Raw genomic sequence first — 22,364 nt, 5'->3', positions numbered from 1 at the left:
AAATTCTGATTTCAGCAGGAGCCCGTGGTGCCAAGGGCCACAGGCACAGGGCAGGGATGAAGCAGAGGTCCCAGAGGAGCAAAGGGTGGGAGAGGAGGAGAATCAGCCCTGGAGATATTGAACAGCTCAGCCCTGATCCCACTCTCTGCCTGCAACCACCGTAATCCCACTTTCACTGCTTTATTTTCACAGAGATTAAGATAATACACTGACTCAGGGGAAAAAAAAAAAAAAAAACATTTTTATGAGCTATCAAAATCTCCGTACTCCTCCCCTGTTGTAATTTGAGCTGCATTAGGAGAAAACCTCTGTTTCTGCAGGCATGTCTCAATATTTTTATGCCATTAGAACCAGCTGTCCTCTTAATGTAATTACAGGTTTCAGCAGGGGAGTGATCAGATCCTGGTAGCAGTGGGAGGTTGTAGCTGTCTGAGGCTCTCCATGTTCCATCACCTTTCCATCAGCCTTGCTTTGGGTTTTTTGGGTTTTTTTGCAGGTGTTTGTTCACCTGCCAGCCTGGAGCTGCTCCCACCTCAGCAGGGGCAGGAGGGAGTTTTGGCAAGGCCATGGCCAGCCCTTGCAGTGGGCATTTAAAAAGGCATTTTTAAACACCAGCAGGGTTTAAAAATGCCTTTCCCCACCCCTATGCTGAGCACAGAGGGCAGGGGCTGCCAGGCTGAGCTCTCCCCCTGCTCCCTCCCTTGTTAAGTTTAACAGCCATTGAAAATAAGGAGGAAATTAGGAAGTATTTTGGGGGGTATGGGCCTCTGATGTACCACAGAGGGCAAAGAGTGACCCCCCCCACAGTAATCAAGCTTAAGGAAGGGACACAACCAGTGAAAATTAAGCAGCACCCCCTGAAAAAAAGATAGGGAAGCAATCAGCCCAATAATTGATAGTACAGGATTGAGGGCTGTCAATAAGATAACTCCCTATTAGCTCCCACACACACACGCAGGGGTTGTGCAGGTTTGGGCATTTCCTGCCTAATTTCCCTCTCCTCTCACATCACACACCCTCTAATTACAAAAAGCTTGAGGAAATGGGAACAAACCCTGAAGTGAAGCATGAAACAGGCCCCTGACTCAGATAGCCAGGGCCATGTAAAGCCTTGCTTGGCATTTGCATTAGAAGAACAAATCCTGTACAGGAATCTCTCCTCTGCTTTCTACTCCTGCATTAATTCATGAAGTGTCATGTATCTAGCATATTTTATTATACATGAGAACCAGACAAATTAAAATTCTCAGCTGAGTCTCACATTTGTACTCTCAAGGCTGCCTCCTTCAGCTCTGGGGAGGGTTGAAGTGACACTGGTTTAAACTCAGCTCACCTTTCAAAGCAAGTCAGTTAAACCAAACAAATTCTCAACATTTTCTTCCGTTTTCTTCACAATTTCTTTCCATTTAGCTTTAACCTCTTTGTAGCTAACAGAAGGTGAAGACAAATACTCTTCTGATCCTTGTCAAAATACAGGCTGTAGATCCATAGACTGGGAATGCTGGAAGCCTTTGTAAAACAAAACAGAATAGGAGTGAACTGGGTGATCTTGAAAGGTCTCTTCTAACCCAAACCATTCCCTGGTCCCACAAATATCCCACCAGTGCACTGTTATCCTGCAGCAGCCAAAACTTAACTCTCTTTGAATCTACAGAAGAGAGAACTAAACTGGGAAAAGGGATTTTTTTTTTTTAGTAGATTCCTCATTAGCAATGTGAACCTCTTCACATTAGTGATGTATACCTTAAAATGCTATAGTAAATTAATTACCATTCCTGGAGATGATGGTTTTTTCCCAAGGGACATTATCCTTTCAGCTGGAATCTCAGGCTGAATGCTGATAAGCCTCTTGAACTTAGCAAAACCACTTGTCAAAAGTAGTAGGACGAGAATTCGTTATGGTCTTCTAATTAACAAGTACAAGGCCCAATTAAGCTCTCACTAACGTGCTGCACAGAGGATTTTCCCACCCCCACCAGAGCTGGTTCCTCACTTGAGTTCATATTGTAAATGCAGGTGAACTTGGTGGGAAGAAATGCTGATGTCTGATTCCAGAAGGCTGAATGATTTCTTTATTATAACTATGCTATAATACATTAATATACTATTGAAAGGAGATACTAAAACTACATAACTATTTTTTCTAACTCCCATATCTAACTCACTCCCAACTCCTGCCCCTCTCTGAGCCCAGCCCCAGGTGGGTTGGATTGGCCACCAGGCTCAAACAATCCTCACCAGAATCCAACCAAGCCATCACCCCAGGGAAACAATTCTCCAAACCCATTCCACATGGGAAAACAAGGAGCAGAAATAGAAATTGTTTTCTCTTTCTTCTCTCTGTGCTTTTCTATGAAAAATCCTGAGAGAGAGAAGAATGTGCCTGCCACAAGTTCATCTCCAGCTGCTGGTTTGGAGAATTTCTCTGGCTCTCAGCAGCCAGGGTGAGAAATCATGTGGAGAGCTGGAGCCCCTGCATGAATGCTTTGGGACATCTCATTGCTCTGCAGCTGGAGCTGTTCTGGACTCCCTGACAGCAATTCCAGAGCTGCTTCCCTCTGCTGTGTGTGACAGCCACTCCCACTCTGCACTCACATCGTGCACAGCACAGTGCTCAGGCTGATGTTCATTATTTCATCGTTGGAATCTAAAGAAGCCCCAAATTCCCAGCAAGGGAAATGTGGGTGCTCCCCTCAGCTCCCAGGCTGCCACCCTGGAGCGTGGCCACACCTCACAGCAACTCCCACCCTGCTTTTATTCCTGGGAGAACACAGCTTAGGACATGGAGCTTCCTCTTTCTACAAAAAAAAAGTAGAAGAAAATGAAGTTACATCTTGTTGCTCTCCAAGACCTGGTTATAAATGAGCTAAAAATGCCCTTCCTCTTTAAAGGAGAAGGATGAACCAAGCAATCTCAGATTTATCCTCAGTTCTGCAAGCTCCAGGCAGCAGACTGGCACCTCAGGGAACCATTCACAGGCTGAACAATTTCAGTGGGGGAATTGCTCGGTGCAGAGCTCCAGAGGGCACCTGAAGGAATTCCCAAGCCTTTTTCTACTGGAACATCTCAAAAAGGTGGCCCAGAGCATTCCCTACACACTCCAGTTTCCCCCAGCCCAGAACCCTACAGCTCTGTCTCAAGTCTCAAACCCTGCTACTCCTTCCTACTGCACTTTAAACCTAATTTTAATGCCCATTTACCTGTGTGAGTGACTGCTCAGCTCATAAATGAAATGCTTTTAAATATGTATGCACTAAACTGAAAGACAATAATGGCCTCAGGGAAGTTGCATTGCATCAGGCAATTACCTGCGTTTTTAAAATCACTGTAGAAGTAATCCACACAACCCCTTTCTCTTGCTCATAACAATAAACAATTTTATCAGCTGTGCCCTGCTCGGGCTGCTGTGTACCAGCTCATTTTATGTCCTAGAGAACCAGCACTACCTAAACAGGGAAATTAATTGAGATCATAAGGCAGTGGGAGGGGAAATACCTGCTCTAACAGGAGCTGACAAAAGGATTTCCAAGAGGGGAGTGATAAAACCACATCCCCCAGGGGCAAATGGGCCGATTGCATCTCACCATGCCAGAGTCACTCTCGAATTTGCAGCCAGCCTGGAGTTCCTCTGCTCTAATTGCTTTGCTGCTGAACGTTTAAGTCAGAGCTTAAAGCCATTCCCAGAGCTCTATTTGCATGCCACACATCCCACTGAAATCTGCACATGGAGCTTTCCAGGCAAAACACTCTGAACCTCAAATTATAAATAGGAAACAGGAAAAAAAAAAATTAAAAAAAAAGGAAGAGGGCTATGCACTCAAGGTACAACAGCTACATCCTGGCAGCCCTCAGGCATCCATCCAGTGTTTCTGGGTAAAACTGTAATTTTCAGGGCAATACAGAAGGAAATCTGTATTTTTGTTTGATTTTTGTTTGCAAGAGATGTCTGGGAAAAGCTTTGCAACATCTGACAATTACAAGAGACCAAATTATATCCATTAATTAAACTTTCTCCAGTGTTTTCAGCATGATAAAGGATTAGAAAAAGCAGCCTCTAGGCATTGTATATGTTCTTAATGTATCTGTGCTTCTAAACTATCTTTAATTAATGAAAGAACCCAAAATTACTTATTAATAAGATTCTGTGGGCTTTGTAAACCTCAGACATTTTGCATGAATTAAAGAACAATATAATGAAGTTTTAATGAATACAAAGTCATAGTTAATGTAAAATTTATATATATCAAGCCAGAAGGAGCAGGAATTTTAAAGTACCTTTAATCACAGGTTATTGGCAACTTGGATAGTTCCTTTTTATAGCTTTCCAATGGGTGCTTGGTATTTTTATTAGCACACTAACATGGCCTGACTTGGTACAGTAGGGAAAGTACCAGCACAAAAAATTTTGGACTTGGATTAAACCCACTAAAATCAGTAACAAACAGAGGTAAAAATTATTTCATGACAACCAGTTAAAAGAAAAATAAAGGCAGCAACAGATGAGAGATGTAATATATAAGTATTATATATAAAGAATTTATTCATTTTAATTAACTCTTTATCAACGCTGAATGCATTCAACACAATTGTAAGTACAGTAATATTTCTTCCACAAAATTCAAATAGTGCAGGAGACACTGAATGCCAGAGGGTTGGTACAACTACTGCAACTGTATTTTATGAAAAACAAAACACTTTAGTGCTTCCATTTCACTGTTTCAGCAAGCTCAGTTTTTTTTAATTATAGTATTTTTCCCTTTATAAACTGGACCTAGAAAAGGGGTCTCTCACTTTCAACATGACATTTAGTAAAAAAAGTTACAAAACCCATCAGCTTTTAATCAAGAAACACCCTGGAATTCCTCAGCTAAACTTTGAGCCAATAAAGGACTTTGACCAAGGAAGCAAAATTACTTCTTTAAATGTAATTATGCTAATCCACAGTAATGTCAGCAAATTCCATGAAATAACCTGAGTTACTCCAGGAAGGAGGAGGAGGGAATGCTCCCTTCACCTTCTGAGCCCCCAGAAGTCTCTCAGCCAACAGCTTAAAACAATGAGAAGCACAAAATGGAGCAGCAGTTATCCTCAAAGGTACCGTGGGATATTTCAAGGATGACTCCAAGTCAAATGGCTTTAGTGCATTATGATTTGGCTTCATAAAAACATCTTAATGCACACTCCACAGAGAACATTTGCATGGTTCAGGGGCAAGGGCTTCAAATCACTGTGAATTCCCTTACAGGGCTCAAACACAGGGATTGAAAAATGTTGCTAAAAATTCAGTTTAAAAAATAAAGCAAATATTTTATGAAAGAAATATTCTATCTGCAATTATTGGTGCTCCCATTTGATGGGCTGCTGATGTAAATCTAAGCAGAAAAGATGCACTCATATATATAAAAATGAAAACAGGCAGGTTTCTCCTTTCAGGCTGGAAAAAACTCCAAAATATATGGCATATTTAACCAATAAAAGCGAGCTAAGCTTTACCCAAGCCTTTCATAATGCACTTCATGAAATATTTTTCCTTTTAAAAGAACCACTGGTATTAAATAGAGCTTTTTCTTTACATACAGTATTGGTATATACAAAACAAATACAGAACAAAGACACTCAAAAAAAAAAAAAAAAACCAACAAAAAAAGTGACTTTAATAGTCTTGAAGCTCAGGAATATTCTGGTACAGGTCCAAAGCCTCTGGGTTTGAGAAAGCTCCCCGCTGCTCAACTTCTTTCCCTGCAATTATTTGTTTCACAGCTACTTCCACTTTCTTCCCATTTATTGTATACTGAAAAACAAAACCAGCAAAGATAAAATTACTTTTTTTTAATGTAGTGGTTTTATGAAAATATTCATGAAACCCCCCCACTAGTTCCAGCACGCTATCAAAATTTAGCAGAATGCCTTCTCTTTCGTTACACGTGAAGCACTTTCTTCTGAAAAAAATCACTTGAAGAGTAGGTAGAATTCAAAGAGTTTGTGTCAGTTTATTACTCCTACTGGCAATTCTGTGAGAACATGATCAAGCTCCAATATAAAACAACAGAACCATATCAGAATCATGGTATAAACACTAAAAATATTTGGTTTTTATGTTCTGACATATCCAATGTTCAAACAATTTTTATTTTTTTTAAGGGTGGACTCAAAAAAAAAAAAGCCAAACTGCACTGGGCTTTGAAAGAAGAAAACCAGGATTTTCTTATCTGAATTGGACAGTTTTTCTAAAAGGGTGAAGTGCAACTGAGCTTAAATGCTCCTCTGCATTTCAAAACAAACCATAACAAATAAAATAAACTGGAACCAACAGAGGCTTCACCTCCACTTATGAATCACACAAATTCTATTACATTGTGTGACTCAAAGGAAGGACCCCACAGAATAAAACCCTAATTCTTCTCTTAGGATCAGAGCTGCAATTTTTGGCACAGAAGGAGGATGGGCTGCAGTGTGAACAGCAGCAGCCTAAGCCTAGCTTGGGTGATCTCTGTTTTCAGAGGCACCAAGGCTTTCTGAGCCCCTTCCTGGTGCTGGTGCCACTGAGATTTTGGGGGTGGCAGCTTTGAAAAGCTGACACACAAATCCTTCCTCAATGTTTCTGCCAGCTCTGGGACCAGGACCCCACTTGTTTTACTGCTCCTCCAAAGCCACTGAACCTCCTGAGCTCCAGGCACCACCACTGATAAATGGTGGATCTGGAAATGAACATCATTCAGAGCAGGTGAAATAATCCTCAGCACACCCTTACAATATTGTCTGGATACAAAAAAAAACCCAACTTTTCTTTATTTGATCTGCTGAAGTCATGTGTACCCTCCTAAGCCACCTTCATCTCTCTCATCAACAATCAGCAACCTCACGTTCACACGTGCCCAGAAACCACAACAGCTCAGTGCCCTGCAAGGGAACTGCCCCCTTTAAAAAAGATAAGGCTGTTCCAAGTAAATTAGTTTACTTTAATCAGTAAATCCTGTGGATGATGACCAGAATGTTTATGTGGACAGGACAGAACTAGACAGTCTCACGCTGTGTTTTAAATACTAAATATCCTACAAAAAAAACATGTTTTGTGCTGCTAAATCACCTCAGCACAGCTGTACTGTTTGTACCAGAACAGTGTCAGGATCAGATTGTGTTTTCAGATGAGGAGTCAAGCACATTTCCAAAAGTAGCAGAAAATAGGCAAAACTTTTAAAGAAAGATGACAGACAGCTTTGATCACTTCACCACTGGCAGATTTACCTGAAAGGCAATTAAAATTCACTCAATTCAGTCAACGTGTGAACTAATTAATGATCTAAGCAGGCTCTCCTGAGGGGCAGGCCACCCCAAGCACCTCCCTGCTGTACATTCAGGTGATTCACACAGTTCAAGTTCAACCCTCCACACAGAAGCTGAGCTGCAGCCCAGAAAATGGGAACTTCAGGGAATTTTACACTCACGCAGAGACACTTTGAGCCAAGGACTCAAAATATGCCAACAGCATCCTCAAACAAAACTACCTCAAGAGATCAGGTCCAGATGATCCCTCTGTGGACCACACAGTATTGCTGAGCCCTACAGCATTTCCACATGGAAGCAAAGGGGTGCCAGCTTCAAATGATGGCTCTGAAGTCAGTCTTTTGTCTGGACACACTCAAGTCTGGAGAAAAATCACACTCTGCACCCCCATTCTGCTGCTCAGAGTCACTGAGGGCTATAGAACAGACATTCCAACTCAAGAGTTCACACAGAGAGCTCCAGCAAAACAGCTTCAGCAGCCTTAGCAGGGAGAACCTTCAGCTGCACACATTTCTCCCCCTGAACAAGCACAACAATTTCATTTTAATTGCTGTTATAGTTAAGGCAGTGATAGAGTTGATTTAAGTGGTTAAACAGATGTGAAAGTGAAATGGTTTTCAAAATGATCTTCTGGATTTGCTGAGTGCTCTCAGCTTTCTTAAAAAAGTCACTCATAATAGGAAAACAAAAACAAAATCTGCTTATGGATAGCCAGAAAAGCTCAAGTTAAATGACCTTTTTAATATTTTCTTTTAAGAGGTTGAAAAACACACTCCTGAGAAAACGCAACTCATTTAAAAAACAAAAAACACGCTCAGCTGAAGAGGAGATGAAAAGATGTTGCTAGGCAACGTAGACAAACTATTTATAAAGCTCGAATACACTTTTGAGATGCTAAAATTTCCACGTACGTGGGTTTGAAGAGCGGTGACAACTGCTCCTTAATTACTATTCAAGGTGACAAAGAAAACAGCAGGCAGCCTTTCCCCCAACATACCGGGATGCCTTTGGTTTCCAGGATGAGGCTGGGGACGTGCCTGGCGGAGAGCGCCACGCGGATGGCGTCCTGGATGCGCTTCACCAGGCTGCGGCTGAAGGCGTGGCTGGAGGCCATCTTCAGGAACAGGATCACCCTCTCCTCACCGTCCTTGTTGTACTGAGGGACGCAGAGGCTGTCAGACACCTCCTCAAAAGCTTCCACTGCAAACGGAGTCTTGGTTAGAGCTCGGGTTGGCCGAGCGTCCCGGACGCGCGGCTGTACCGAACAAAAACATCGCCTCCCCTGCGTGGGCATCTCCTGCCTGGGCTAAGCTTCACCTCTGCCTGCTCTGAGTTGGGGGTCTTATGTGAAAATCCAGCTTTAAGGACCACTGAGGTCCATGACAGAAGTTTACTGCTGCTTTTTGCATCCTCTGCCTGGGCTAAGCTTCACCTCTGCCTGCTCTGAGTTGGGGGTCTTATGTGAAAATCCAGCTTTAAAGACCACTGAGGTCCATAACAGAAGTTTACTGCTGTTTTTTGCATCCTCTGCCTGGGCTAAGCTTCACCTCTGCCTGCTCTGGAGGTCCTATGTGAAAATCCAGCTTTAAGGACCACTGAGGTCCATGACAAAAGTTTACTGCTGCTTTTGGGACAGATAAGGTTCTACTCTAAGCCGTTTTCACTGGCTTTCCCTGCTGCAGGACAGACAGGACACAAAGTCCTGGTGCCACAAGAACAAGGAGGCAACACAGCCTTGGGTCTCAGATGAGCACCTCTGCAGGGACAGCTTCCCCACCTGTCACAACACAGGCTTTGAAATACAAAGAACAAGCTCAAGAACTACTTCTAATTATCAGGAAAATACAATTGAAACAGTGTCAAGGGCTTGCCTTGAGGGGAAGAAGAAAACCCTGACAGGTTAGGGGAAAAAGAAAAAACCTGCTCCATAAAGTGTTGTTTTTGTATAGCCCAATGAGTCACCTCCCACCCTACAGATACTTCAGGAAAGCAACCAGTTTCAAGTCTACAAAATCAAATTTCACCGATACTAATGTACTCTGTACTGTCTCAATTGAAATACAGCAAGTTTTTTCTTACTTAATCCTTCTAAACAGCATTTTATTGCTTAAATTTCAGATTTAAGACAACAATGTCATAGCTGGAAGAAGTGGAAAGTTGATTTCATACCTATGTTATAGATTTCAGAACTTCCAAATCTTACTCCATTTGGATTTAATGTACCATCACTGAAAAATCACAAAGAAAACAAAGAAACATTAAAGTGTGATTACAGCTTGATCAAGAGGAAAAATTGATGCAATTAAGCAAATCTCTCTAGTGAGAGCAAAACCACATTAGAAACAGAATTTTAAGAGACTTTGAGTCAAAAGGGCTTTTTACTCATTAGAATGAATCTCTACAGAGAACAGCAACATTATTAATTCACCCAACTTTGTTTCAAACAGCAACTTTGAAATGCAAACAGTAAATTCAGCCTCAGTTGTGATCCTGAATGTCTGTGATCACTGACACAGGCACAACTTAATACCTGACCTTCTGTAAGGAAGTTTTGCTATAAAACAAGGTGGTGGCATAGACAAGATCACAAAACAAATTCCACAAATCACCACCTTGAATGTGCTGCACTTTCAATCCAAACTCCTGTGACCATTGTGAACCATGGAACACAAAACCATGTCCAGTACAGTCTTGTGTTCATAAATACAGAAGTGAACCTCAAAATGAGCTCACTTCCCTCAAATCTAGCTGCTCTGATTAATTTAAGGGTTGAAATCCACAAGATGGGATTCAATAAAATTAACATAAAGCTAACAAGGGTGACAGAATCATGTACATTTTACTCCTAGAAGTAAAATGCACATGAAGACTGCAAATTTTAACACTTTTTTCCTCCAAGCACTCCCACCAGAGCACTGTACCTGCGACCCAGCATGACAATTCCTCCAGTCTTGGGGTTAATTTTGCAGTAATCACCGTGGGCCCAGACACCTGGTGGGGAATGGCAAAGGTTAAGCAGGATTTCCTCATCCCCTCACAGCAGATATTGTGTAACTCAACGGGCATTAACTGAGTGGAATACACAGAAATACATATTATCTACTCCCCAAACCAGGGTAACAGTACTGAGCTACACCAACCATCCACACACATCCAGTGTAAGAACCCAGGAGCAGCTCAGAAATCGGGATCAAGGCCAGGCTATCATCTGACTGCTGTTTGCATGACTACACAGCACTCCTCACAAATCCAGCTGCTCTGAGCACCTCTTTTTGAATTACTGGAAGCATTTTCCACAGAAGTAACAACATTCCCATCTCAATTTATTGTCTTTCTTGATCCTCTTCTTTATTATGCACAATTCTGTGTAGGAAGCTTTCTGGGCTTGTGTAATAGGTATCAACAATTCCCTAGAGAGCTTTTTGCTTACTCTTCTTTATTTGTTTAAATGCAAAATCAGGTTTGACTTTTCAGTATTATTGAAGGTGGATACTGCCACAGCAGCCTACCAAAACCAGAAGTACAACCCAATTCTATTCAAGTTTTTCTGAGGAAAAACACCAGCCTCAATTATGTGCCCATAAGACCATTTTCCAATTTAATTGTTACCATCTCAAGCCCATTTAAAAGGAAAGGCAGAAAAGGGGTCCAGACAGAACCTCAATGATTTCAGTCTTAAAACTCTCACACAGATTTTTTTTTTTATTATTATTTACTGCTGTGAGGCTTACATGCAGACTGCAAATTTCACATTCCTCAGTTTTCCTGTGTGATTATCTCCTGCTGCACATCCTGACTTTTTCTTGTGAATCCACTCTGTACTGTTGCTATTTATTAAAAAAAAAAAGCCTCCCCATCCAAAAAAACAGCAGCTGGAGATCCTGCTCTTAAAAAATCCCTGCCCTAGAGGCAACCAGGGGTTTTGGCATTGCTGTGCCACATCAGGAAAAGCCCTGGATGAGCAGAGTCCTCCACAATTACTAAAAGCCTCTGGTCCACAGGTGCCTGTTATTTTATCCTGTAGAAGTCTAAGGCTGCATGTCTGAGACAGCATATATTTAATACATATTAAATCCTCATGCTAATGAGGCAGCAGGTCAGCACTGGGATTTCAATTGGAAATCCCAATTTCCCTTGGCATTGACTCCTCCAGGCAGGCAGGAGCAGCCTGGCAGAGGTGCAGCAGCACTCTCTAATAGCCAATTGTTACCTGCCCTGCTCAGCACTTCCAGCTCACACACTTGTGCCAAGAATCTGTGCCTGCACTGCAGGCTGGGACTGGCAGAGCTGCCCAGTGAGAGCAGCAGAAAAACTGGAGTGCAGCTTTGCAGAGATCCTTACTGTTTGTATTTGGATTTCTAGTCAAAACAAAGCACAGGAAAACAGAGGGAGGTGTTATGGAATGTAAGACCTCACCCTGGAAATTGGGACTCAAAGCTGTCACTGGGCAGCAGCAAATAAACCTGGGCCTTCCCTTATGGTATCCAAAGGCCTTCAGGACACACCTGGGAATTTGGAGAAATAAGCCTTTCTGTATTTGCTTCCATTCTCATCGTTCCAGAAGTGTGTGGGCTGACAGGGAATGGGCTTGGTGCAAACCAGCTCTCCACTTTCACCCCAAACTGGTTTTCCTGTTGACAAAAAAAAAAGTATTTTCCATACTTCCTTTCTGTAAATAACAGTCACAAAGTAAAGAGCATCTACACTTACTACTTGTTGTTAAAGTTAGGATCACCTAGCAACTGTATTTTCTAAGTGTGCACAGTATTTTGGATCATACTTACCCTCATCATTCCATGCTTCTACAGCCATTCCAAGATTTCTGGCCTGAATTTCTCCTTTGTAAACAGGAACCGTAACATTGTGACCCATGAAACATGAAATTATATCTGTTCCACCTACAATAAAAGAAATCCATTTAGAAGGTACAATATTTTTTAGAAAAAGCAAACCTGAACACTACATAGGAACATTGGAACAGGCAACTGCCAACCTTTGCCAAAGGCTTCTGAGCCACACTAAGCAGCACAGAACAAACAGCATTATCTAGCATGTTGTGACTTTTATTAAAAGGTTTTCTTCCTTACTTTATATATCTAGTTATATGTGTATGCCTTTCATGCAGAGCTATCCCTTAAGGCATAACTTTTCTCCTTTCAACAGTCTCTTTAATCTCATTTAAGGAAATTTCCATTTATAGGAGAGAGAAGACAAACAGGGCCTGCTTTACAGACTTCAGATATTTACTGAATTACTTAGAAATGTCTTCTTGTTTGTTTTCATTAATTTAAAGTAACCAGTCAAGCTACATTTACTTAGCTTTTATACCTTTATCAGCATGGGAAGAGGGGAGTCAGGCCTTCAGAATGAACAGTTATCTTAAGAATTAGATACTGTCAAAGTGCTTACTTAACTGGAATATTTATAGTCTTTCTAGGACTTTATGGAAGAGAATTAAGACACAAATCAATCATGTAAGCTTTTCTCAAAAATAGGCTTCTGCATTTGAGTCTATTAATGTCTGTAGTAGCAAGTTCTAGATTCAGCACTACTCTTACTGAGCCCAGAGTCTGAGATAACTCCAGTAGGAGAACAGTTACATTTTAAAAATCAAACTGAGTTAAAAAGCTCTTTGAAAAAGCCAGTCCTTGTTACAAAGCCAAATGGGGAGTGCTGTGGTGGACCTTACGTGAGCAGGAGTTGCCTCAGCCAGCACTGCTCACAACAAACTGCACAGCATGGAGGCTTGATATTTCTCTAATTATATAATCCACAAAAAAAAAAAAAATCCATCTGCAGTGCCAGTTACTTGGCACAAAAGAACTGAAATGGGAACTCTCCAAGAGGTATTTTCTGCTAAAGTCAGCTATATGCAGAACAGTATGTTCTGTAGGTTAATAAACTCTTTGCTTGATCTCACCCTGCCACCCCTAAGGACAGCCAGTCAAAATAAATGATCATACTTAAAATCCAAAACATCCACCAAAACCACTTTGGAGTGCCTGAGTTTCATTATGGCACAGTGAATTATGCAGAAAAAGCTCAGCACTAAAGAGACAGCTCATTCCAGTTTAACTGTAAGCAATCCCAAATGATCCAAAGCTTCCCAAAGAAGCAGGAAGGAACTGCACAGCCAATTCAGAGAATCACTGAGATGCTGCAGCATAAAAGCCTCACCTGAAATGGATCCCAGGAGGACACTGCTTTTTATGTGTTTGTAGACATACTCATAGCTCTGAGATTTGAGAGGTGATCCTGTAGACAGGATAGTGTGGAGTGTTTGCAGATTGTGTGTTTCACCTTAAAAAGCAGAAAAGCAACACAGGTTTAGGCAGAATTTTTCCAAGTGTTTGGAACTGTTTGTCACTACAATGCAGAATAATTACATAAAGGGCTGAGATGAGACAGGGAGCCAGAACCAGGAGAGAAAAGGTAGGAGGGAGGAGGGAAAAGGGATTCACCAGCTTTTTGAAGCTTACATGGTTTTAAATTTTTCTCTTCTAGCACAGCCAGCCACTTTGCACCCGTTCCAAGGATGGTGATCCTAGAGGGAAAAGAAGTTTACATGTTTTGCATATTTAAATATGCTAAGAGTCTAAAGGCCTGCCATTCCCACTGCAGTGAGCTGAGGCTGTTACACACTCTGTACGTGGATTAGACAAACAATGCAGCCTCTTAGAGCTTTCCAAGTGCAAGGCACATCCTTTTGAACTATCAAAATCAGTCAGATCAAATGTCATCTCTGCAGCTTTGAAACTTTTAACTCTAGCTTTAAATATTAAGTAAAGCTTTCCCATCTCACAAAGACATTCACTTGCATTTACAGGAATTTGTAACTGCAGAACACTCCAAAGACAGCACAAAATGTTATCATGTTTACTTTATTAATGGGCCAAAATTTTCCAAGAGTGCCTTGGTACAGTCTTACACAGGAAAACTGTCATTTCAGGGCACAGCTTGACAAAAAATTACTTTATTCTGGACACCAACCAGTGACTTTCTGGAGATACCTGTTGAGTTGCAAGTGGTGAAACTTGAGCTGCCCATGCCAAAATGAAACTTGGCCCAATTGAACAATTCCATCCTGCCCTTGCAAAGTGTATTTAGAGCTCTTCAAGAGAATTAAAACTTGAAACAAAGGCTCTGTTTCTTCCATCTGTCAGTGGAAGTGCCAGTGTAATGCTCCTGCTGACACTCAGGAAATCCTCTTACCTGGCTTCTGCTGATTCATTTTACATTACAGCAACAAACTGCCTCAAGAAAATGCAGAGCTAGATGAAGATAAGGGACACAGCACAGAACATGGGCAGTACCAACACCAGCAGAGCTTAAATGAGATCCTGCTAGGCTGGCTTTGACTCCAAAGGCAGGGTGGGAGGTAGGACACTGTTCCAGGCAAGGAGAAGGGGATATTTCAACACTGCCAAAAGGGGATGTCTCCCTTTGCCACACTGGTGGAAGATTGCCCTCTCAGGTAGGAACAGGGTCCTTGCACAAACATCAGTGCCCAGAACAATTTACCAGGCACATGGGAAGGGCTCACAGAATGGTTTGGAATGGAAGGAGCCTTAGAGATCATCTAGTTCCAACCCCTGCCATAAGCAGGGAGCCTTCCAGCATGAGAGCCCTCAGCCCAGTGCTCCTCAGCTACCCTCTATGCCAACCACATGAACTATTTTTACTCTTGTGTAACATCTCACTTTCCTTGCCTGCCTCAAACCAGTGCTTATTTTACATTAGAATACAAAATGCTTCTCTATTTTAAGCTCTTTGACACTTCCTCTACAGCACATGTAGAGCCAAATCTCCCTTTATTCCCTTCCAAAAGCTCCATAACAGCATTTAGTCAGCACCCAGCAATTCCCTTGCACAGATCACCAATGGATGTCCACTTGAGTCATTCCGGCCACGCAGGAGGAGATATCCTGATGATACCCTGGGAAGATGCTCTCTGAAGGGAAGTATGGTGCATCTCCAGAGAAGAAGGTAATCTTCACATGTAGGAGACTTTTTTTTTTTAACATATTTAACATATGAGTGAGCTGGGAACAGACTGCATGATGAAGTAGCACGCAGATGGCCACCGCTTTTAGCGCCAGATTACAAAAGTGAGACATGCAGACACATTTATCTTCACTTGCTTTTGGCATGTGGAGACAATGCTTAAAAATAAGCTGGGTTGTTTCTCAATTCTCTTTTTTTTTTTTTTTTGCCTGTTGTTGTACCAAGGTTTCTTTGGGGGTGAAACATGGCTGAAGTTTTGTGGGTTTCTGTTGTGCCTTTTTTTTTCTGGAAGCATTTTGATTTGGCATTAAGCTTTAGTTATAATAGCCAGAGACAAAATGTCAGTCTTTAAATATTACATGTCACAAAAGACAGTGAAGTTTAAATTATTAATCACGCAGAGTCAGAAAGTGAATCTTTTGTCATCCACTTTACACCACAAACAATTTTAATTATCAATTAAAAACTACACTCATTTTACTGGTAATAAGATTCAAATTTACTCCTTACATGCAGCTGGCAAAATAGGAAAGTTACAAAATAAATTTTTTCTAAAAAATCGAAGTTTAACAAAGTGTACAAAGCTAAATGCAATCACAGGGTTTTACAGCTGTTTATCTGCTACCTGCCATTTCTCTAAGCTTCAAGAAAGGCTGCTGTGAGCATTTTCAGGCACAAAAAAATGGCATAAAACAATTACTGAACAGCTTATCAGTGTGAATTAGGCATTATAGGTTAAAAAAGCAAAATATGAAAATATAAGCAGCCCTGCTGAGCCTTTCCAGTCAATTTATGTCTTTAAGTCAAAGTTCCATATTAAAATCTTAGGTTGAGCCGTTTGAAAAAAGAATTCTTATTTACTAAGTTCTGAGTGTGCTGAGAAATTACTCTTCAGATTGCTTCCAATTACTGCCTTTTGAAAAGGCTGCTCTAGGAAACTATTGAACCAAAAGTCTTTGTTTTCCTGGAATTCTAATACCTGACTCCAATTTGAAACAATCAGCTCTTTGTCTCTCCTCTCTCAGAAAATGTTTTAGTACAAATTTTTAAAAGCAGTTCCACCCAGGGCTGAGCCAAAAGTTAAATGTGTCACGCTGTGCACGAGCTCCTGCCTGAGAGAGCAGCACCTTCAGTGAGGCTGCCTGGGCCAGTGTGACAGGAGCCAGTGCCACCAGCCTTTGTTTGCCCTGGGTACACACCCTGTCACAGGCACTTTCTTCTCTCTTTCTCAGGACTTTTCATAAAGGAGCACAGAGAGAAGAAAGAGAAAACAATTTCTATTTCTGCTCCTTGTTTTTCCCATGTGGAATGTGTGTGGAGAATTGTTTCCCTGGGGTGATGCTTGGTTGGATTCTGGTGAGGATTGTTTGAGCCTGGTGGCCAATCCAACCCACCTGGGGCTGGGCTCAGAGAGGGGCACAAGTTGGGAGTGAGTCAGATATGGGAGTTAGAAAAAGTAGGTTTGTAGTTTTAGTATCTCCTTTAAATAGTATATTAATGTATCATAGTATAATTATAATACAGAAATTATTCAGCCTTCTGACCTGGAGTCAGACATCAGCATTTCTTCCCACCTGCATTTACAATACATACCCTAGTCTGTCAGTCAGGTCCCAGAGCACGTTTGGTGAAGGAATTAGAGGAGATCCATCATACAGGACCACTGAAGCTCCTGTAGCAAGTGCAGTCACCAGCCAATTCCACATCATCCAGCCAGTCTGGAGCAGAGAAGAAACCTCCATGAGTCTGTCCCTGCCTGCAGTGCTGGCAGCCCCAGCAGTGCTGCCTGCTGGCACAGGAGGCACAGCCAGCTCCACAAGGATGCACTGCTGCAGATCTTGGACCCAAGCATGATCCCTGCCCTCTTGCAGGAGGTGCCACCTTCCCCTCCACTTGCCCTGCCTGAAGTTCTCCTGCTGTTCAGCCCACCCCACTGATTTTGTCTGATGCTATCAGCAAGTAAGGCTGGAGCTCTGCTCATCCTGCCAGCTGTCCCAGCCTGCCTCAGCAGCACGTTGCTGATGGATGTTGATCCAAGTGAGCCTTACAAACACCTGATGAGGTGGGGATTCCGTGCCTCCCTGCACACACAGCTCTAGAGCATGAGGCAGGAGAACTCAGAGACAAGGCAATTACCATGATCCCTCCTTGGAGATACTGCAAACTGACTAGGCATGTTAAAGTTCACAAGGGAACTCATGAGGAAAGACATCAGCCTTCTCCAACTGCTACACTCACAAAAGGCTTAGCAATCATTTTTCTTTATCACAGCATCAGGAAGAACATCTCCCACCACATAACTGAACTCCACACAGATGAGGTTTACCCCCTTTCCTTTATCAAGCTTGGAGCTGGGTATCTTCTTTCCTCACAAACAAAACAGACAAATTCTCATCTTGAGTATGACCTAGCCCTGCAGCAAGGTGGAATCTGATTTGCAGGTGATATTGATGAGGCAGCTTGATCAATACACCCAAGAGACTAAAAATCAATCCATTTTCCTCACCAGTTAGGTCAAAAACATTTAACATGGGTTTGACCTTTCATCAGAAAGGTCCCTGCTGCATTTTATTATTTCACCTGATTTTTTTTTTTTAGTAGACTCAGATGGGACAATCCCTTGCAGCAAAAAAATTTAACACACAAACAAGTGTACTTGTGGATTTGTATGACAAGTTGTCCCATCTTTACAGGAAAAAGATGTTACAGTGTTTCTAAAAATGCCTTAAGCCCCACTTGCCGTTGTGTAGTACATAATCACATCACTGCTGCTCATGTTGCCATGAAGAATGTGTTCCTTCAGGTGCTGTATTAGGGTACCCTGCAAAAAGAAAGTACAAGATCACATAAATGAAAAGCAAAACTCTGACAGCACATTAAGACTTAAAAAACACCAACACAGTCAATAGCTTGCAGGATGTACTCCAGGATTAAAGCAAGAATTCCCTTTAACTACAACTGAAGTAAATCCCAGGGCCTATCTAACAGCAGCAGCAATTGCATTCTCCATTTTCTCACATAACTTTTCAGCCTCTCTCATTAGACCTCAGCAATTCCCACTGCACATCACTTTTAATCCATGGAATAAACAACTCCCTTCCCTTCCCACTCCACACAGCCATCAGAGTTGCAGAGTACTCCATGCAGACCCTAATTTTAACAGCAGGCTTTCAGCAGTCAGGTTTTCCAAGAGAAGCCCTTTGACAGTTTCATTTTCAGTGTATTTGGGCAAGGGGAGGAGTGAAGGACTGAGAGCTGCCATGAGCTTCAGCAGCTGCTGAACATTAGCACCATGTGTCCAAATTATCTTCTCTATTAACATCTAGGAGACAAAAGACCTGACAGTACAGATCTCTTGTAAACACTGGAGTGACTAGAAATGTGAAATGTCTCACTGCTCAGAGCATCAATATTAATAATGGCCTGAAATGTATTATTTCCTTTTGTTGGAAATGCTGCTAAACCACCTTCCTCATCATCATTAAAGCACAACTTGCTAGGATAAATAAATTTACAGACTACTTCATTAAGTCACTTCACTGCAGTGACAAATTAATGTAGCCAATGTTAAAATAAAAAATAGGTTTTGCATTTATGCAAGGAGTCATAGTGAAACTATTAAGAGCCTCATAAGCCTCAAACAAGATTTACACTGAAAGAAAACAGATTACAGATAAATATTCAAAATGAAAAAAGAGTCATAAAAGTGGCACGTGCTTTGGGAGAAAAAGCAGAAAACATGAAATAAAAATAAACGAGTAAATCTTATTTTCACTTCACTGCTCAAAGGAACCAGGTCTGAATTCACCTACTGCTGTTTGAGCACCCTCAGCTGCCACAACGCTGCCATCTAGCTACAGCTGCCACCTCCTACAGCTGAAAATTACCCAGAAATTGGGATTTGGAAACACTGGATCGAGCTGAATTGGTAAGGTTGCCAGAAGAATTGCAGGTGTTTACATAATTACTGCATTTATAAAGGAAAGCCCGTTGCTCCTGCAGGAGATTCCGAAAGAGCCACACAAAACAGCAAAATTAAAAGTTATATTCAATTCAGATAAATATTGGTTTTCTTTTTCCTTCGTTTAGTTTCTGCTACTTCACAGTTTTGGAGCCAGAAGGGGATTTTTGAAAATGGTTTTAGGTATAAGCTATGAACAATTTCCCTGCAAAACCTGCTACATCTCAGGCTGGAACAAACAGACTCTGGGAGAAGGCAGAGCTGTTCTAAACCCACAGCCCAAAACACTCTCTTGAGTTAATTTATAGGACTCATTTATTTATAGGACTTTTACAACCCTCCAAATAAACCCCAAGCATTTATCACTTCCCACCAGCTCTGGCAGCTGATAAAACTCCCTGCTCCTCCTGGGGACCAACCAGCCCAGGGCTGGGGAAGTGCTGAACATCTGGAATGCCAGCAAGCAGCAGCACAGCTGTGCAGGGCCTGGAGGAGCAGGGCTGGGCACAGCCACAGCTCAGAGGGTCAGGGGCAAGTCCTGGGGCTGGGCTCTGAGCACAAACAGCCCCTGGGGGGTTTGCACAGCCCCAGCAGGGCCTGGAGGAGCAGGGATGGGCACAGACACAGCTCAGAGGGTCAGGGCAGCTCCTGGGGCTGGTCTGAGAGCTCAGGTCTCAGCCTGAGCACAAACAGCCCCTGGGGGATTTGCCTGCAGCTACACCAGCAATCTGCAGCACTGCAGAGGTATAAGATAAGCCTTGCAAGTCCTTGAGATGGATAGACATGAACTGAAGAGGATTTTAGCTCAAATTCTCTCCTTACATAGCTGGGAGCAGGGAATAACTGGAAACAGGCAAGAAGAACCAATGTTCTTAGGACTTAAGAATAACAACTGCTAATGTTGTTCTGCAGCACACCCAACTGGTCAAAACCACACAGCTTTGCTTCCAGGGATCATAAAGAAAGCCTACTCTTCTGAGCCACCATTTTTAAAATCATCTCCCATGCCCTGGCTTCACTTCACTGTCATTTCACTTTGTAGCAAGAAAACAGACCCAGAAACTTACTGCAGAATTAGATAAACTGAGTTGTGAATTTAAAGTGAGCTGCCTATTGGCATCTAAAATCAGTACAGTAACAAACTAGCATTGGAGCATACTATAAATAAGCAATAATTGAAATGTCTTCACCAAAATGTCATCTCTTCTTGCTGTTTTCACTACCAGAAACACATTGGATTTAAACTAAAGCTGGAAAATAAAACAAAGACAGTAGGCTAATTCTGCTTTATTTAAAATCAAATCAATGCAAATCATCCTATTAATTCCAGTGGAAAGAAGATTAAGCCTAGAACAAACAGATAAACCCAATCAAGTGTGTAAAAGATAGCTAAGAATTTATTTGCATGGACTTTGTGTAGACTCTATTCAAACACTGAAGTTCCTAATTCAACAATTTGCTTCTCAGACAGAGGTGTTAGCACCAGAAAAAAAAAAAAAAAAATCATTCTGCACCACAGCTACATAGCTGCTCAGTGGGAACAGAATCATCATCACCAATAACAGATCTTACTCAGCCATCCACCCAGCAAGGATGAGGAGTCTGGACCTAAACTCTAAGGTAGCTCTGTAGATGATTGAGGAGAGCAGAGTCATGATTCAGGGCAAGATAACAGGTAACATGGGAAGAGAAAACTTGGCAAAAGAAAAGTCCTGTTTTCTGATCTACAGCTATTTTTCATCTCTGTTTATCACCATCACTGAACAAAACACCTGTCCTGTTTTTGCTAATCCACCTCTGCAAGCATTTACCCAGTCTAAAGCCAGCACAGCTTCAAAACAGCTGTCAAACTTCAAAACCCACCTCCTGTCTTCTTCACAAACCCTGGATTTGTGTCCCAGGGGACCATTTGGTACTGCCTGGTATGATCACTACTGGCTGATAACACAAAGCAGAGTGTTTACAGGCAGCAGGGGATTTGTCTGGGGGCAAATCCTCCAGCCCCTGCCATCAAAGAGAGGCAAGAACTCACACACTGGGGGCACAGCATCAAAGGATCCTGCCCTCGGGCCACCCAGCCCTGCAGGATGCCAGCAAACAGCAGGAATGAGGGACTGGCTAAAAAATGTGCAGCTCCATTGACACACATTGCTACAAAGGCTCCAGACACCACATCCTGCCTGCCCTAAATGAAGAAAAACCTGCCTTCTGTTAAGGATTATAGCAGAATTAAAGTTTCAACACTGCTGCAGTCACTTCCTCTATTTTTAGGACTTTGGAACATCAGCAGCAAGTGGAAAGCATGTGAGCAAGGGTCATTCTGCACCAATATCAGAAATATTTAACATGGGTTAAATTAAATTTAACATGGGTTAAAGATATTATCTTTAGCCACAACAAGACACTGCCTCAAGCAGCTTTCATACAATGCAAAACCTACACTGAAGGAGATTCCAACTCTCTGCCTTCCTTCCCTAAAGGATTGATGAGGATGACTTACTCTAAACTGATAAACATGAAGTAATGTTCAAGGTAAAAAATTACCCAGATAAAAACTGCAAGCTCCCCATGGGACTCAAGCTAACAATGTCCAAAAATCAGTTGCAAACACCCCATTTGATATTTGAAGAAGAAAAGTCAAAGAACTTAATCCAGCCACTTCTACTGGTGCTTTTGTGAATGACACTTGCTCCCAGGAATCACCTGGAATCTGAAAGGTCTCCACACTGATTTGTAAACCAAAGTATTTTATATCCTTACCAATCCACATTTGCTTTCAAACAGCCACTAACACATAAAAAGGTTCACTGTCAAGTTACTGAAAAACTGTCAGCAATCAGTTCTTCCTTAAAATACATCACAGAGTGATGCTGTTAAAGGAAAAATGTAAGCCAAGCAGTTGAGCAGAGCCAGTGCAGCTCCAGGAGGGAGGACATACCCCTGCTGAGTGAACCATGCATTTTGGTGCCCCTGTGGTGCCTGAGGAATACATGATAAAGAGAGGATGGCTGAAAGGCAGCTGCTCAAACTCCAGCTGGGGAGCCTGGTCTCCTTTCCCAGTGGCAAGGAAGTCTTCTAAAAAGACACTGCATAAGAAGGAGGGGGGGGAAAAAAA

The 22,364-nt window shown here is 42.1% G+C and overlaps 1 protein-coding gene across 1 annotated transcript in view; it reads right to left on the bottom strand.

Moving 5' to 3' along the window:
* Positions 1 to 4,520: 4,520 nt before the first annotated feature.
* Positions 4,521 to 22,364, bottom strand: part of AACS (acetoacetyl-CoA synthetase) — a 38,079-nt gene continuing 20,235 nt past the window's right edge. The window contains exons 8-18 of the mRNA XM_021532805.3: positions 22,188 to 22,335; positions 18,029 to 18,109; positions 16,882 to 17,006; positions 13,764 to 13,828; positions 13,462 to 13,584; positions 12,069 to 12,182; positions 11,790 to 11,915; positions 10,206 to 10,275; positions 9,454 to 9,512; positions 8,282 to 8,484; positions 4,521 to 5,791 (exon numbers count right to left, since the gene is read on the bottom strand). Coding sequence (XP_021388480.2) covers positions 5,654 to 5,791; positions 8,282 to 8,484; positions 9,454 to 9,512; positions 10,206 to 10,275; positions 11,790 to 11,915; positions 12,069 to 12,182; positions 13,462 to 13,584; positions 13,764 to 13,828; positions 16,882 to 17,006; positions 18,029 to 18,109; positions 22,188 to 22,335 — 1,252 coding nt within the window. The 3' untranslated portion in view covers positions 4,521 to 5,653. The remainder of the gene's footprint in view (positions 5,792 to 8,281; positions 8,485 to 9,453; positions 9,513 to 10,205; positions 10,276 to 11,789; positions 11,916 to 12,068; positions 12,183 to 13,461; positions 13,585 to 13,763; positions 13,829 to 16,881; positions 17,007 to 18,028; positions 18,110 to 22,187; positions 22,336 to 22,364) is intronic.

This window comes from Lonchura striata, chromosome 18 (genome assembly GCF_046129695.1).
Source record: "Lonchura striata isolate bLonStr1 chromosome 18, bLonStr1.mat, whole genome shotgun sequence".
Taxonomy (NCBI): Eukaryota; Metazoa; Chordata; class Aves; order Passeriformes; family Estrildidae; genus Lonchura; species Lonchura striata.
This window is presented reverse-complemented; position numbering and strand designations above follow the sequence as displayed.